The following is a 14,547-nucleotide window of genomic DNA, read 5'->3' as shown; positions in this document are numbered from 1 at the left end:
CAGATGCTAAGCTGATGAAAGGTACCCCCTAGCTCTGTGTCTTTGCCATATTACTTAAAAATCTGAGTCTCAGTTGACTCACAAAAGATGAGAAAAAACTGGGGCCTCTGTGTGTAAAGATTAAATGAAAATGATCCATGTAAAAGCATTGCACAGAGCCTGGCTTCCGTGTGAAAACTGCTGCTGTTCCTCTTCAGCATTTTGTTTGTTAGTGTGTTCAGCCAAAAATTTTTCTATGTTAGTGTCCTCATCAGTGCAAAATATGTACAAGACATAACTGGGGGAGAATTAATAGTGTAGGATATTGTTGTGCCTTTTTTGACTACATTTCCAGTCCTCCTTTGCAATATGTATTTACCCGATTATGATTACGGTTTTTGTTTATGATATCATAATCAATTTTCTACCGTCTTTTCTTCATGTTCTTTCTTTTCTGTTTTCTTTTTGACAAAGTTTCACTTTATCATCATATTCCTGGATTTTATTTTTACAGTCAATTCTGAGCCAAACTTGCCTCCAGTTTTCTCACCAACTAGTTTTCCTGAACTCAGCTTTTTTAATACCCCTTGTGTACATTTTCATTGTGTGAGTGGGTAGAGAACGTATTCTGAGGTTTCCAGGTGTCTGACAGTCTTATGCTCACAGTGAGATCCTCTGACATTCATCTCCCCATCCTATCAGGCTTTCCAATATGATACTCAGCATCACAGAATCTCTGCACCAGCCATCCCATACTAATTTTTTTTTAAATTCTCGAGGCATCCCTTCATTTCTTCCTGATATTCCACATTCCGTGATTATTTCAATCCCAACTCAAGTCTCAAGTCTCAGGCTGATGTTAGGCCGTGTGTGTGTGTGTGTGTGTGTGTGTGTGTGTGTGTGTGTGTGTGTGTGTGTGTGTGTGTGAGAGAGAGAGAGAGAGAGAGAGAGAGAGAGAGAGAATCACTTAGGAGTATTCATGCTTCTTCCCTGACACTTGATGTTAATATGCTGCTCTGGGCCTACTAGAATTCCCCATTCTTCTACCAGATACATATATTTTTTTCTTTATAGGACAGCACCTCAGAACTCCTTGAGTATTAGACTTTTCATGTCGTGTCATTGTAGGACATGGGCCATCTTAGAATTTGCTAACTAAGTCACATAGAAGATGCTTAATCAATACTAGTAACATAACTGACTGAGGAGTTGCCAGGCATGTTAGTAGGCATTTGTTGAGTAGTGAATTGATAGATTAAGAGTATGGTCCTTGAGGGCACTATCCCTATTGTTGCTGCATCTTCCTAGACTGAACAATGTACCTGGCATACAGGTGGGCACTTAATAAAACAGCATTGATTGTCCATTCAGTCGGTAGTATGGAATAATGTGCATTCAGTACATTGTCACATGCCTTCCTTTCTCAAATGCAAGACCGTATCCAGAATTTTAGGTCTAATTCATATGGTTCTAGCAATAGAAGAGCAGGAAGCTTTTAACCCTGAACAGTACATTTCCAGTGGAATGTTTATGACCCCATGATTTTCATCAGGAGAAGCTCCAGTGGCTGACAGAGTAGTTAGCTTGATGGGCATGCAAACACTTCAAATGGCAGCAGTCGAAGGAATGTGAATTCATATTGCATGCAGTGTTCAGAGAATTAAATTGTCACCACTTAATATTCATTGAATGTCAGCACTGTACTTTTGTACTTGAAAAAATAGACGAGACTCAGTCTGTGCAGTGGGCTTTGTTAGCTATAATTGGTTGGTGATAGAACAGTGTTGATACAGCAGTTCAGCAGTTAAAGGAAAGCAGTGCCCTTGGTACAAATGTGAATATATTTATACATCTGGATCTGTTCTGCTTACTGTGTTTCAGCACCATTACTGTTCCAGAAACTGATGGTTAAACAGGAGAATTTCAGTGGCTTGTAGTTACAGGAGAATGATAACCCCATCTCTGAAGCACCTTTCTTGAAGCATACATCCTTTCACTTTTATATTATTTGTAACTTGATTTCTTGCATATTTGCTTTCCTATACACTGGATATACCTGGAAATGCCATAACTGTCCACAGTTCCAGATGGCAGTTTCACTTCCATTCATGTAAAGTCTCACTGAATCTGATTCCATGTAGATGGAAGTGAACTGCATTTATCATCGCATTGAATATTTCAGACTGAAATACAGTGTTTCAACTGACTTCTGAGATCGAGTTGTTTCTGAAGTCTTTCACCAGTACTAGCAGTGGATAAACAGGTTGGCTGCTCAGGGGACCTTGTGTCCTTTGATTCACTCCTGTTTTAAGACTGGAGAAACAGAAGTTAGAAGAGGGCAAGTGACCTGCTCCTGTTTGTAACACTGATAGATGATAGTATTGAAAAGGCACACAAACCTCTGGAATACATACTAGAACTCTGTAAAGAGGCTCAACTAGCAACTAAAGTAATCCCTCCAAGAGACATGTGTTTGCAAACTCAATCAGCTTGTCCATGTGACCTGATAGCTGTGAGATCAGCTTCTATCTTCATCAGGATTCTAAGAAACAAATTTTTATAATATTGACTTTGGCAATGAATTTGTGTTATACACCTTTTTAAGTCTTTAGGAGACTCCTTTTAACTGGATAACATCATGTGCATTTGACGGAGTAGTATGAGGAGTGTTAGACCTTGGATTATTTTACAATTTCAATAATTTTGAGTAGTTTCTTTAGATAATAATTACTATTAGCACCTAGAGGACCGATCTACTGGCACTTTGAAATTTTAAAAAATAATTTTTATTCTAAGTGAGAATGTATTTCAGTCTCCAAAATTAAGTGCATGGGAAGTCAAATGAAATACAGATTAGGAAACCTGGGTTCTGATTCCAGTTCAGATTCCACTGGTGTTAGATAAGATGCATTTTAGTAGACAAAGACACTTCAAATATTTTAGTATTTTAATACGTGTGTGTTATTTTCCATATGTAGTTGGAAAATTAGGCTACATATCCGATTCCTGAAAGCAAAGCTGCCAATGTGGAAGAGCAATAAAACATTTAAGCAAAATTAGTTAATAGTTCAGGTTAATAAGGCAAAAACAACATAGATGATACTTAGAAGAGTGAAACACCAGATTAGATCATCTCTAAAATCCAGTTTGGAAATTCTGATTCCATTAATGTGTGCCTGCCTTTCATTTATTCATTGTTGGCCTAGCACGTTTTGCATACAAGTTCATCAAGCAGTGTGCCCAGATTGGACGTTGCAATATAACACGTATGCTTAAGTTTCATGCTACTTAAATTTTCTGAATAAAAAATTTTCAACATCACATTAGAAGGCTTTTAGAGATAAATTCAGTGAAATGCAAAAGCATAGCATCAGGATTTTTAAGTGGAATCGCGATGAAGTATATTAAATCCCATTAAAATATTTTATGAAGTTGATGTTTTATCCTCAGACTTTATTGTAGAATAACACCCATAGTCTCCAGAAAATCAAGTCACAATAAATCACCAGATGCCAGTCTTTCTGGAGCTCAATATGGCTTTCAATGCCAGATGAATTTGTTATTGTAAAAAGAAATAAAGGATATATCAAATAGAGAACTCCATGATGGAAGTAATAATGATACCTTCATCTTAATTTGTCTGAACACATGTATGATTTGTTAAGAAGACCTAATGTGTCAAGACTGAATAGGGAAGAATGGTTTAATTGTATGAATATGCAATGAAGGATATGAACATTTGATGGTCACAACTTTCAAGATGTAAGATTTAAGTTTTGGCACAAAAATTGGGAAATTCATTAAACAACAGTTGAAGGTTAGAACTAAGGTCTTTAGGAAAATCCACCAGTGTGCTCAGCATTGTCACCTCTCCATGGCCTGGACTCTGCATTGGTCTTTCTTTTATTATTATTATTATTTTTTTTATTGTTGCTTACATTGTATTATGTAGTACAGTTTTATAGGCGCTGGGGATTCCCTCCACCCCTCCCATACCCCTCCCCCCATGGTGGATTCCTCCACCTTGTTGCATAACCATAGTTCAAGTTCAGTTGAGATTCATTGCTTGCAAACACATGCCTAGCATGAAGTTCAGCGTCTTATTGTCCAGATAAGTTCAGTGGCCTCTTGGGGAGACCTTCTCTGGTCTGAAGATAGGTCTAACAGAGTAAAGATCCGGTCAGTTAAAAGCCCCAACAAGGCCTCAATATCAATATACAACATTATGGAATTAATTGACATAGTATTGGGTAAACAATATGTTAAAAATAATGCAAGTTCCATTCTTCGAAACCTCTGGGTTGAGACAGTATCAATGACAGGTTCAAAAAATAACAAACAACCATACAAAAATTACAGGTTAAATCAAGGCAAACATGTGGTATCTAATCTTTTGGGATTCACTCATTTCCCTTAGCATTATAGTTTCCAGTTGTGCCCATTTAGCCACAAAGAACTGCATTTTGTTTTTTTTAATAGCTGAGTAGTATTCCATGGAGTAGATGAACCAAAGCTTTCTTATCCAATCTTCTGCTGATGGGCATTTCGGTTGCTTCCATGTTTTTGCAATTACTGATTGTGCTGCAATGAACATAGGGATGCATGTTGGTTTGTCGTAAAACAGGTGTTTTGGATATATTCCTAGGAGTGCTATTGCTGGGTCATATGGTATGCAGATTTTGAGTTGTTTGAGTGTTCTCCAGACTGATTTCCATAGAGGCTGTACCAATTTGCAGCTCCACCAGCAGTGGAGTAGGGTTCCCTTTTTGCATTGGTCTTTCATGAATGGCTCATTGGTTCATGAGCTCATATGGATCATGAATTCCAACACTGAACATGGGGAGGGTTCTGATGAGTGTAATGTTTACGGAGAAGTGGATCACCAGCTTTCTGAGAACCCCAGACATTGTATCACTCAAGGGGAAGCTGGAGAAGCTGAGGTTACAAAATTAGAGAACATTTCAAAGGATTATATATAGACATTTTCAAATATCTGAGCTGTCAAATGGAAAAGGGACTTCATTTTTATTCTCTTGTTATTTCAGAATGTAGAACTAGGGTTAAGAAGGTATGACAGGAAGAAAACAAGTGTATTTATAGACTATATAATTACTTGCCCAGTACTGTGCTTGGTGTTGTGTTTGTGATTTCTTTTAATTCTTACAAACTCCCTGAGTTGTAGCTGTTATTATCTCTTCATAATACAAGCAGAAAATGAGATCATAGAAATTAAGTGATATGACTAATGTAACAGAAAAAGACTGTCAACTGCTGATTTAAATATTCACTAAATATTATATTAGACACTATTTTAAAGGTTCTTCATGCCTTTCTCATCTTGATAGCAATCTTAGGTTATTAGTACTATTGTTGTATCTTTTATATCTTAAGGCACATGCAGTAACCTTGCTTTGAATCATAGTCTGAATAAATACGAAATGGGATACAGAACCTTGAACAACATAGCAACTAGATGTATTACTTCCATTTTATAATAGCAAAAAAAAAAAAAAAAGAAAAAAGAAAGAAGCTTGAGTGAATTAAGGAACTTACACAAAATGAGTGACTAACCAAAAAAATGTTGCTTGGTCTTTAGGTCAGGTCTGTTAACAATGCTTAGCTTTCTCAGGGGCAGCAAATGTACAACACAAACTTTCCAAGGAGTAGAATAGGTAAAATCCACAATGGGCTGCACGTGAGGAGAAAAGTGAATTTACAGCTCCCTTTCTCTGAAAACCTTAGAATTAAGATTGATGCTAAACAGGCAGGGAAGGTGTAGGTGGTATTCAGAGATTATATAAAGCTTTGGACCAGGTGCCTCTTAAGGTTTTGTCCTGTTCTGGGATTTATAGTGGCTATGTTTTCTTCTCATCTTCCCATGTCATCTTGTTTTCCTTCTGGTGTACTTGAATGTATGAGCAAATCTCACTCTGATATTTCATTCTGGCTCTTGGGTTTATACTGCTTTGGTAAGACGCTCACTATTTGTCAAATATTTGACATATTATCCTGTGGAATATGTCGGGCCATTGGAGAAGTCAGCAGCTTATAGAGTGAGTGGTGAAGTTCTTAACTAAATGGAAAAATATGACGTGATGATCTTCACACGATGTGAACAGGTAGATCTACCAACTAGTCAAGATCTCTCTCAGTTGTACACTTGCAACGAAAAGGTTGAGCTCTCCTGATTTTTGTTTTCAAGTTATTTATCAAACTCCAAGTTTGGGAATGGTAGTTTTCCTAGAATTGTCTCAACTTTAATTATTTCTACTGTGACTTGCCTGCTTTACCAGACATGTTATTTTCAAGTGCCTTCCTCCCTGTGACACCTGGGTGATATTTGCTATTCCATCCTGCAGTGTGGCCCTGGTTTGCTACATTGTCTTGGGTCAGAACCCGTTTTTTTGCTTTGTCATTAGTCCTGTGAGTAAAAAGGAACCTCAGTGCCAGCTTGGCTGATCTGTATAATTTCTTCTTTTGTGCCATGACATTTGATACTGTCCTTGTACACACGGATCAATCCTCTACACATCTCCCAAAAATCTACTAATAGGAAGCAGATCTCTGCTCAACTTGCTGTCTGCTTTGAATTCACTAGCTTCTCTCTGTTGTAAGGTTGAATTTATTTTTTTGAAAGAGCTAAAGAGAAAAAGGGAAATATGCACACACACACACACACGCGCACACACACACACACACACACACACACACACACACACAGATCTTCCATCTACTAGTGTACTTCCCACAAGGTTGCAGCCACTAGGGCTGAATCAGGCTGAGGTGAGGATCGAGAAGCTTCATCTTGGTCTCCCACTTGGGTGGCAGGAGCCCAAACACTTGAGCCATCTTCCATTGCTTTTCCCAGGCCATTAGCAGGGAGCTTGATTAGAGTGGAGCAGCCAGAGCATGCGAGGTGCCAATATCACAGGTGGAAGCCTTATTCGTTGCATGACAATATCAGTCTCTACTTATTCTATTTCAATTTGAAATTGGGAAAAAAAAAAGCACTTTCTCCCATTTTCGTGTCCACATGCCTTTGTGTTCCTTGGGCTTCAGTGAATTTTTAAATTTAATTCTGCCAGATGTTTAAATGTTTCCCTAGGAGGTGAGAAGCTGGGCAATGAGGTTAAAGCAACTCAGAAAGTGGTAGATCTTCTCCATCTCAGAAAACCTATTTCCCAGTATGAAATTAAAATGGGAAGCAAAGCATGTACAGTGTGAGGATTAGTTGCTGCAGGGTGGGTGTTTTGGTAAATAGAGGCTTATTCACAGTGAAAGATTAACACCTGTACTGCCTTCTCTCAAAATGACTATGCTGTCCCTCTGGTAAACTGGGAGGGACTTGCAAAAAATTAAGATATAGCAGCTCAGCCAACTTATGCAAAGGAGAAAGAGATTGTGTCTATCGTTTTATTATTATTAGATTGATAACTGAAAATTAAATACATACATACATGATACTGAATGCCTTAAAATATTGGCTTACTAAATTCTATTTCAGTATTGACTGCTGAAGTATAAATACAGTTCATTCCACCCTAGTGAGTAACGTAGCTTCAAGTCAAAATATCACCTATGACTTTTAGAGGATGACAGCCATAGCAGGCAATAATCATTGATTCTCTGGGAGAACTTTTAGAAAATAGATGTTTGTAAGTTGAAGCCACTAAAAATCAGGATCTACAACTCTGCACCGGGAAGGAGGAAAAGCAACATTGGATGCAATCAGGAGCGTTTCCAGGTTACCACTGAGATCTCAGTGGATTAGTCAATTTTCTTCATGGTAATAAATAACATTAGTTTTAAATACATGCATTTACTTTTTAAGTTTTTTTTTTTATTATTGGATAGGCAGATTTACAGAGAGAAGGAGAGACAGAGAGAAAGATCTCTCTGCTGGTTCACTCCCCAAGTGGCTGTAATGGCCAGAACTGAGCTGATTCCAGGCCAGGACCCAGGAGACTCCTCCGGGTCTCCCATGTGTGTGCAGGGTCCTAAGGCTTTCTGCATCCTCAGCTGCTTTCCCAGGCCACAAGCTGGGAGGTGGTTGGGAGATGAAGCAGCCTGGACATGACCCAGTGACCGTATGAAATCTCAACACATGCAAGGTGAGGATTTAGCCACTGAGTTATCATGCTGGGCCAAATATATATATTTTATATATATGAAAGGAAGAGAAAGAGAGAGAGAGAAAGAGAGAGAGAGAAATAATCTTTTATTTGCTGCTTTACTTCCCTAAATGGCCACAACAGCCAGGGATGGACCAGGCCCAAAGCAAGAGATGGAAAGTACATCTGGGTTCTTCCATATGGGTGTAGTGCAGCTAGGACTCAGACCAGCGCTCTGACATGAGGTGTCGCTGGCTGCACAAGCAGCGTAACTAGTTGCACCACAAAACCAACCCGTCACATATATGTTTCTAATATGTACAAGAAAAAATTTTTTTGCAGGAGATGAACTTTCTTTGGGGTATCTAATTAATGGCCTGTGTAATGAGCTCACACTTCTTCCTGCTTCCTTTTCTGTCTTTGTCTCCCCATTTCTCATTTCTCTCTCTGTTCATGTCTTTCATTTCCCTCTTCCTCCTCTTCCTCTGTTCTACTTTTCTTCTGACAAAAACAAAATAGATAAATTGTTGAGTAAATATGAAACTACCCATGTTGCACAAGATGTCTTTATTTTTTCACTGAAACGTCATTGTTAAGACGGATTGATATTTTAAAAAGGAAAAACAAAAAGGGAATTAAACAAAGGCTTTAGAGGTTCCATGTACAGGCAGTATTTTTTTATTTTCCATGTGTTCTCTGCTGCATGTTAACTATCAAGAGTGAGACTGTGATATGAAATATTGTTCCTTATTTAATGCTTCACACTTTAATCTCTGCATTGCATATTTGCTTCGCTCATGACCTTCTCTTTGCATCTATAATGGCTTCTGTTCACCCGTAATCCAAAAATAAGCATATATTCCTACAAAGAAATTAAAGCAAGCTGTCAGGGTAGAGTTAATATAGTTAAAGCATCCTTAACTCTGCTACAAATCCTTTGAATAATTAAAACTGTATGCTTGAGGAGTCAGATTTGCATTTCTTTACCAAGTTTATTTAGTACACTTTGTTACACTCAATTAAATGAGAATGTTCTGTTTCATTTTCTTTGCTTTGGGTTGAACGTTTTGCCTTTTGATTCCTATGCCCTAGTGTAATTTCACAGTGTGTAGGTTTCTAAAACTATACATATATTAATGCATATGTAGACACTTATACACCCATTTAAAAGGCTTATATTTATACTGAAGAGAAACCTGCCCAAGACATTAGGGCGTTTCTTCTAGCATAAGGTATAACAGGGACTGCAGTTAATTCATCATGATAAAGAAAAGCTCGCTAAAATTATTTTAATAGCCTTTTTCTTTTTTTAGAAAAGCGAAAGCCCTGGTAGTTTGACATTGCTTTCCCTCTCCCAAATTTGACTTGTGACTGTCTTAGCAAAAACACCAAATACAGGTGTCGAATGTCTGTGGAAAGGAAATTAAATATAAGTTCTGTCTTTCTACATCTCATTTGGCAGAGTGGGTGCAGTCTGCGCTCTCTAATTTAGTTCACTGCTTAAGTTATGCATGCTTAATATGGAATAAATTAGTTATCCATCTCCTAACGAGTAGTGGGATCAATTGAAGATGAGAGAAAAATAGTGTAATTTTGCTTCCCCAGTTGGGGATTTAATATTCCTAAACCTCACTATTAATCTATCAGTTTCCTGAGTTTGTCCAACTCCATGTATAAAATAATCTTTGCGTTTAGTTTTTTTCCTACCAAGGAAGTAATAGTTTTGAGTTTTCCCAATTTTGTTGTAGATGAGTGGTGCTGTGCACCCCCAAAACATCCCTTGTTGTAATGGGTTTGTCTGGCTTTGCGTTGGTTTGTTTGGGTGCATTGTGGGATAATAGTCATTATGTATGTGTGATGTCATTTGCGACAGTTCTTATGTGTTTAACTGTTATGGGATCTGTTATGTTTACTTTAGGGTCGACCCCATCCCATATGATACTCCAAAACCAGCGGGCCACACGCGGTTTGTCTGCATCTCAGACACACACTCCAGAACAGATGGTATCCAGATGCCTTATGGGGACATCCTTCTCCACACAGGCGATTTCACCGAGCTGGGACTGCCCTCAGAGGTTAAGAAGTTTAATGACTGGTTAGGTAAGGAATGATTGCGTTCTGGCGGCCCCAATTAACCTTTCCCGTCCGAGTGTCACTCACTGTGTCCTAATTGAATTAGAGCACTTGGAAACCAGCTCAGCCATTTCTCGTATGATATGCGGTGGTGTCTAGCTTTAATCCAATTCTGTTAATTAAAGATGAATTTTTAGATATTTAATTTTACTGTGCATCCTTTCAGTGCCTGGCCTTGGCGGCTCTGGGGCAAAGGGATGGAAAGCTTTGAAACCGATCTCTTCTCACTCATTCTGCTTTAATGAGGGCATTCATTGGCACACATGAGACCAAGAATCATATTTTTAGTTCATTGGCTCTGCAGTCTTTCCCAGACATTATGATCAAAGCTATACAAATGACCTAGCAGGGAGAGAACATTTATAAGAAGGAAAGGAGGCTATGTAATTCCTGATATGAAGATCTTCCAGTAGAATGAATCTTGGAATAGCTTTGCTAAGGTGAATTGAACAGTATCCTACAGACCCTGAAAACCTCAAGCGGACACCTTGGTCCAAGTTCCAAAAACTTACGACTGTGAAACTACCCTGGTTATAGCAAGGAAGATGGTAGCAAACATTTGGCTGCTGTTGAGGCTACCATAAATGAATTTCTGCTAAGTACTGGGTCCTAGATGTGACAGTTGCCAAATGTTAGTATTGCATAGAGTTACTCTTACCTGAATTTAGAAGAAAGGTGTATGTAAGGAAGGAACTGCTGACATTCTAAGAGTCTCTGTAAGATAATCTCAAGACATTCTACTATTACTATAATAAAGAGGTGAAATTACTCTGGAAAACTAGTGTCATGAATAAGATGTCAGCAACAAATTACCCAAGGGATTTAGGCATAAAATTTAAAATTCTGTTTCCCACCTACCCAGAGCAGGATTGGAAATTTTTTTAAATTATTGGTTAAGCCATTAAAATGTGGATAATGAGATAATAGTCATTAAAAATGTTTACAAGAAGCCTGGTGACTAATATACCTGGTTTAATTTTTTTATGTTTCCTTGCGTATGTGTCACATGTTGTGTATAACTGATATCCGAGTTTGCATCTGCTGATTTACTTTTGGCTTTTTTGTCTAATAGTTTTGGCAAGAATAATTGTTTTGCATAATTTCTATGGTTTTTTTAATTGCAAAGTGATGCTCGCATTGCATTGTATTTCTCTATTTATAAAGATGCCTCTTCGAAAGCAAACATTTCAGTTGATATCAGTTTTCCCCCATGTAGCTTGTACTGAAATTATGCCTTTTGTGCGTTTTATTTTTTGCTTTTACTGTTTAATTTCTAATGGACGATGCCATGCATGAGTTAAATCACTGAGTTAAAGAATGTGAAACCTTTTCTAATTTGTGTTCCATATTGGCATCTTGCCTCCAGAGGACATTGTAGGTGTGTACTTCATGGGCTGTAAGTGAATATTAGCAGTCTTGCCATGAGCTTGACATCATTGAATGTTGGGTTTTGTTTTTGTTTTTTCATTGTGGGCTGTTTGAGTAGGTAGTCTGTTTTATTTAAAACATCAAGATACTCTAAATATCTTAGGATAACCTTCTTAAGTTTGCAAACCCCGTCAGGGATTCAGTGAATTCAGATGACACTTCTCAGTTTCATTTTGGCAGATTTGGGTCTACAATCCAGATCTTTTTGCTTCTATTGTCCTTTTTTTTTTTTTAAACTTCTAGAAATTTTGCTTTCAAGTACTTCTATCTTTTCATTCAGGCACTTTTATCTGTGAATTATTAGCAGCTATAATTATTTTGGGGTGAGTTTTGATAGTTGTATATGATTCTGTGACAACCAAATCTCAACATGGTAGTTACCGACCTGCACTGACGGTGTGAATTTGACATAAAGGGGACAACACTGTGGGAAGTGTTTACAGAAACACAAGACAGGTGAGATCCTGTTTAGAATCTTGTCTGGCTACTGACCTTGGGCAACTGAGTTAACCTCGCTTTTCCTCTTGGTTTCCTTCTGCAGAACCAAGAATTAATATTACCTTTCTTTCTGGATTGTTGTGCAGATTAATCAGTGAATGATTGCTGCTAGTAAGTTTTTGTGGGCCATTAATAACTGAATGGGGAATGTGGTGAATGAACCAGCAACAGATAATTAAAGGATAAAAACAAGAAAAGGTCAGAGGAATTATTTAGTAGATTAGAAGCAACACTTGGAGATTTTATAAAGGAAAATATAAGTGGAAATGTGCCTTGGCTAAGGAAATGATGAGGAAATAAAATGTGAAGGCCCAACTGCAGGGTCAGTTGCTTCTCTTTTCATGTCCCCTCTGATCTTGTAAGACGGGAGAGAGAGGTCTTAGCATGTGGTGTAGAAGATGAGACGAAAGAAAACCCTGGGATATGAGTAGAGCCATAGGGATCCCATGGAGATTGCCCAGAATAGCTCATTGTTACCCAGGCAACCTGTCAGGTCTCATGGGGGGGTGGGGAGATGGTGCGCGATTACACTCTGCCACTTGGCTCAGTCAGGAACCTCTCACCTGAAAAGGGTGCTTCCAGCAACAGCTGCCAGGTATTCTGGCAAAGTAGAGTCAGGGGTCAGATAAGGTTTGAGTTTTTGCCATTCGAGGGCATTCAGCTGTCACCAATTTAGGTCTCACACACTGGCAGATATTTCAACAAGTCTAGTGAGTCTGTATTGAGATCTCCATCGTTATACTCTCATCTAGACCTGTCTGATTATTGGAAACAGCTCCACTGTCCCCCAAACCTTTTGACCGTATTACTGGTTTCATGTGTTCCTGCTACAAGTCATGCACTTCTATAGCCATAACATACCTCTAAAGTTGTTATTGTTCCTCCCACTTTAGAGATGAGAAAACCTAAAAGCTCATCTAGGCTGATTTATCTAAGGACAGTTAATGGATAAGGATCGCATAAACACAAAGCAATTCACCTTGGCTGGTAAACCTGGGGCTCTCTGGCTGCAAAGCATGAGTCCTTTTGCTTCAGTGTAATGTGATGCTTTGAGTGGACTGGAAAGCTTGTAGCATTTTAGGCTTCAACTAAAAGAAATGCTGTAACTTCGGGCAGTCTGATGTGGAAGTTGAGAATTGCTATTTATCCAAGGTGGATGTGAAAGATCACTTAAGTAAAAGATGTATTGAAGCCATGACTGTCTTGAACCTCATCCTCACCTACCAGCTTAAGGCATAAGAATTGCATCATCACAAGTTTGCTGTTGATTCAGAGATGATAATCCCTGGTTAAAATGTGTATGTGTCACATGACAGGTACAAAATTCAAAGTTACTAGTACAAAGTAATTTATGAGATAAGCTAGCACAGGTGCAAAGCATGAAAAGGAATTACGACTGGTAAAGAATACAAGCATCCGGGAAGACCTGACTTGATTTGCTGCCTTTGATAGTTTTTGAACCTTGGTTTCCTCTTTTGTAAAATGGATGTCATATAATACCTAACCTTACGAACGTTGTGAGAGTGCTGTCTGTGATAAAGCTTGTACCATCTGCAACACACCCCCAGCCTATATACAGCTACAGCAAATAATGTACAGGAAGACAGCAAAACCAGTAGCTCAGACTCTAAAAGAAACTGGAAGGGTGTGGCAATGGTTTTTTAAAAGAAGCATAGGAGGTAGCAACAAAAATATGGGCACAAAGGCCAAATCTTTGCAGTTACACCAACTATGTAGAATATGAGGCCTGGAAGCGGCCTGGTAAATGACTGAGCCCATCTCCTAATTTGATAGAACTGGATTCCAATTAAATATTAATTTCAATGAATTGTCTTGGATCACTGAGATAATGAGTGGCCAAGCTGGAACTGAAACTTGAATGGGGCCGGTGAAGTGGTTTGGGTACAGGATGAGTTTATGTACAAAAGCTGTTTAGTGGAACTGCCTCTTCCTGTGCGTTTGCTATAAGAGGCCATTGTGGTTTATTTCCGTTCTATTTTATTTTAAATTTTATGGTACAATTCCATAGGTGCTTGTTTTCCCCCTACCCTTTCCCCAAAATCCCTCCCCCAACTTATTTCCCCATATTATTGCAATATGTGCTTATGAAGTACTGTACTTCATCAGTCCATCATTCTGTCATGACATTGCATTGTAAGTTTGTCCTGACATTGCATTGTAAGGTGAAGCATTCTAAGCATTTAGTGTAAGCAGTCCCAATGGCAGTTAACTGTAGCAGAGTAAATGGCCACATAATACACAGAAGAAATTGTATAAGCTCCAAATTTTATTGCACCTGACAATTCTTGCAATGCACAGATATCGATTTAAGCTGAAAAATCTTGTTTTCCATGGGTTTTCTGTCACCTGTGAACACTTGAATTAGAAATTATCTGTG

The 14,547-nt window shown here is 38.4% G+C and overlaps 1 protein-coding gene across 2 annotated transcripts in view; it reads left to right on the top strand.

Moving 5' to 3' along the window:
• MPPED2 (metallophosphoesterase domain containing 2) overlaps positions 1-14,547 on the top strand; it is a 183,071-nt gene that overhangs the window by 42,677 nt on the left and 125,847 nt on the right. For both annotated transcript variants that reach the window (XM_040980303.1, XM_040980302.1), the window contains exon 3: positions 10,009-10,190. In XM_040980303.1, the coding sequence (XP_040836237.1) occupies positions 10,009-10,190 (182 nt within the window). The remainder of the gene's footprint in view (positions 1-10,008; positions 10,191-14,547) is intronic.

This window comes from Ochotona curzoniae, unplaced genomic scaffold, assembly GCF_017591425.1.
Source record: "Ochotona curzoniae isolate NIBS_2020 unplaced genomic scaffold, NIBS_Ocur_1.0 contig_3432, whole genome shotgun sequence".
Lineage (NCBI taxonomy): Eukaryota > Metazoa > Chordata > Mammalia > Lagomorpha > Ochotonidae > Ochotona > Ochotona curzoniae.
The sequence above is the reverse complement of the archived record's forward strand: the minus strand, read 5'-3'. Positions and strand labels throughout refer to the sequence as shown.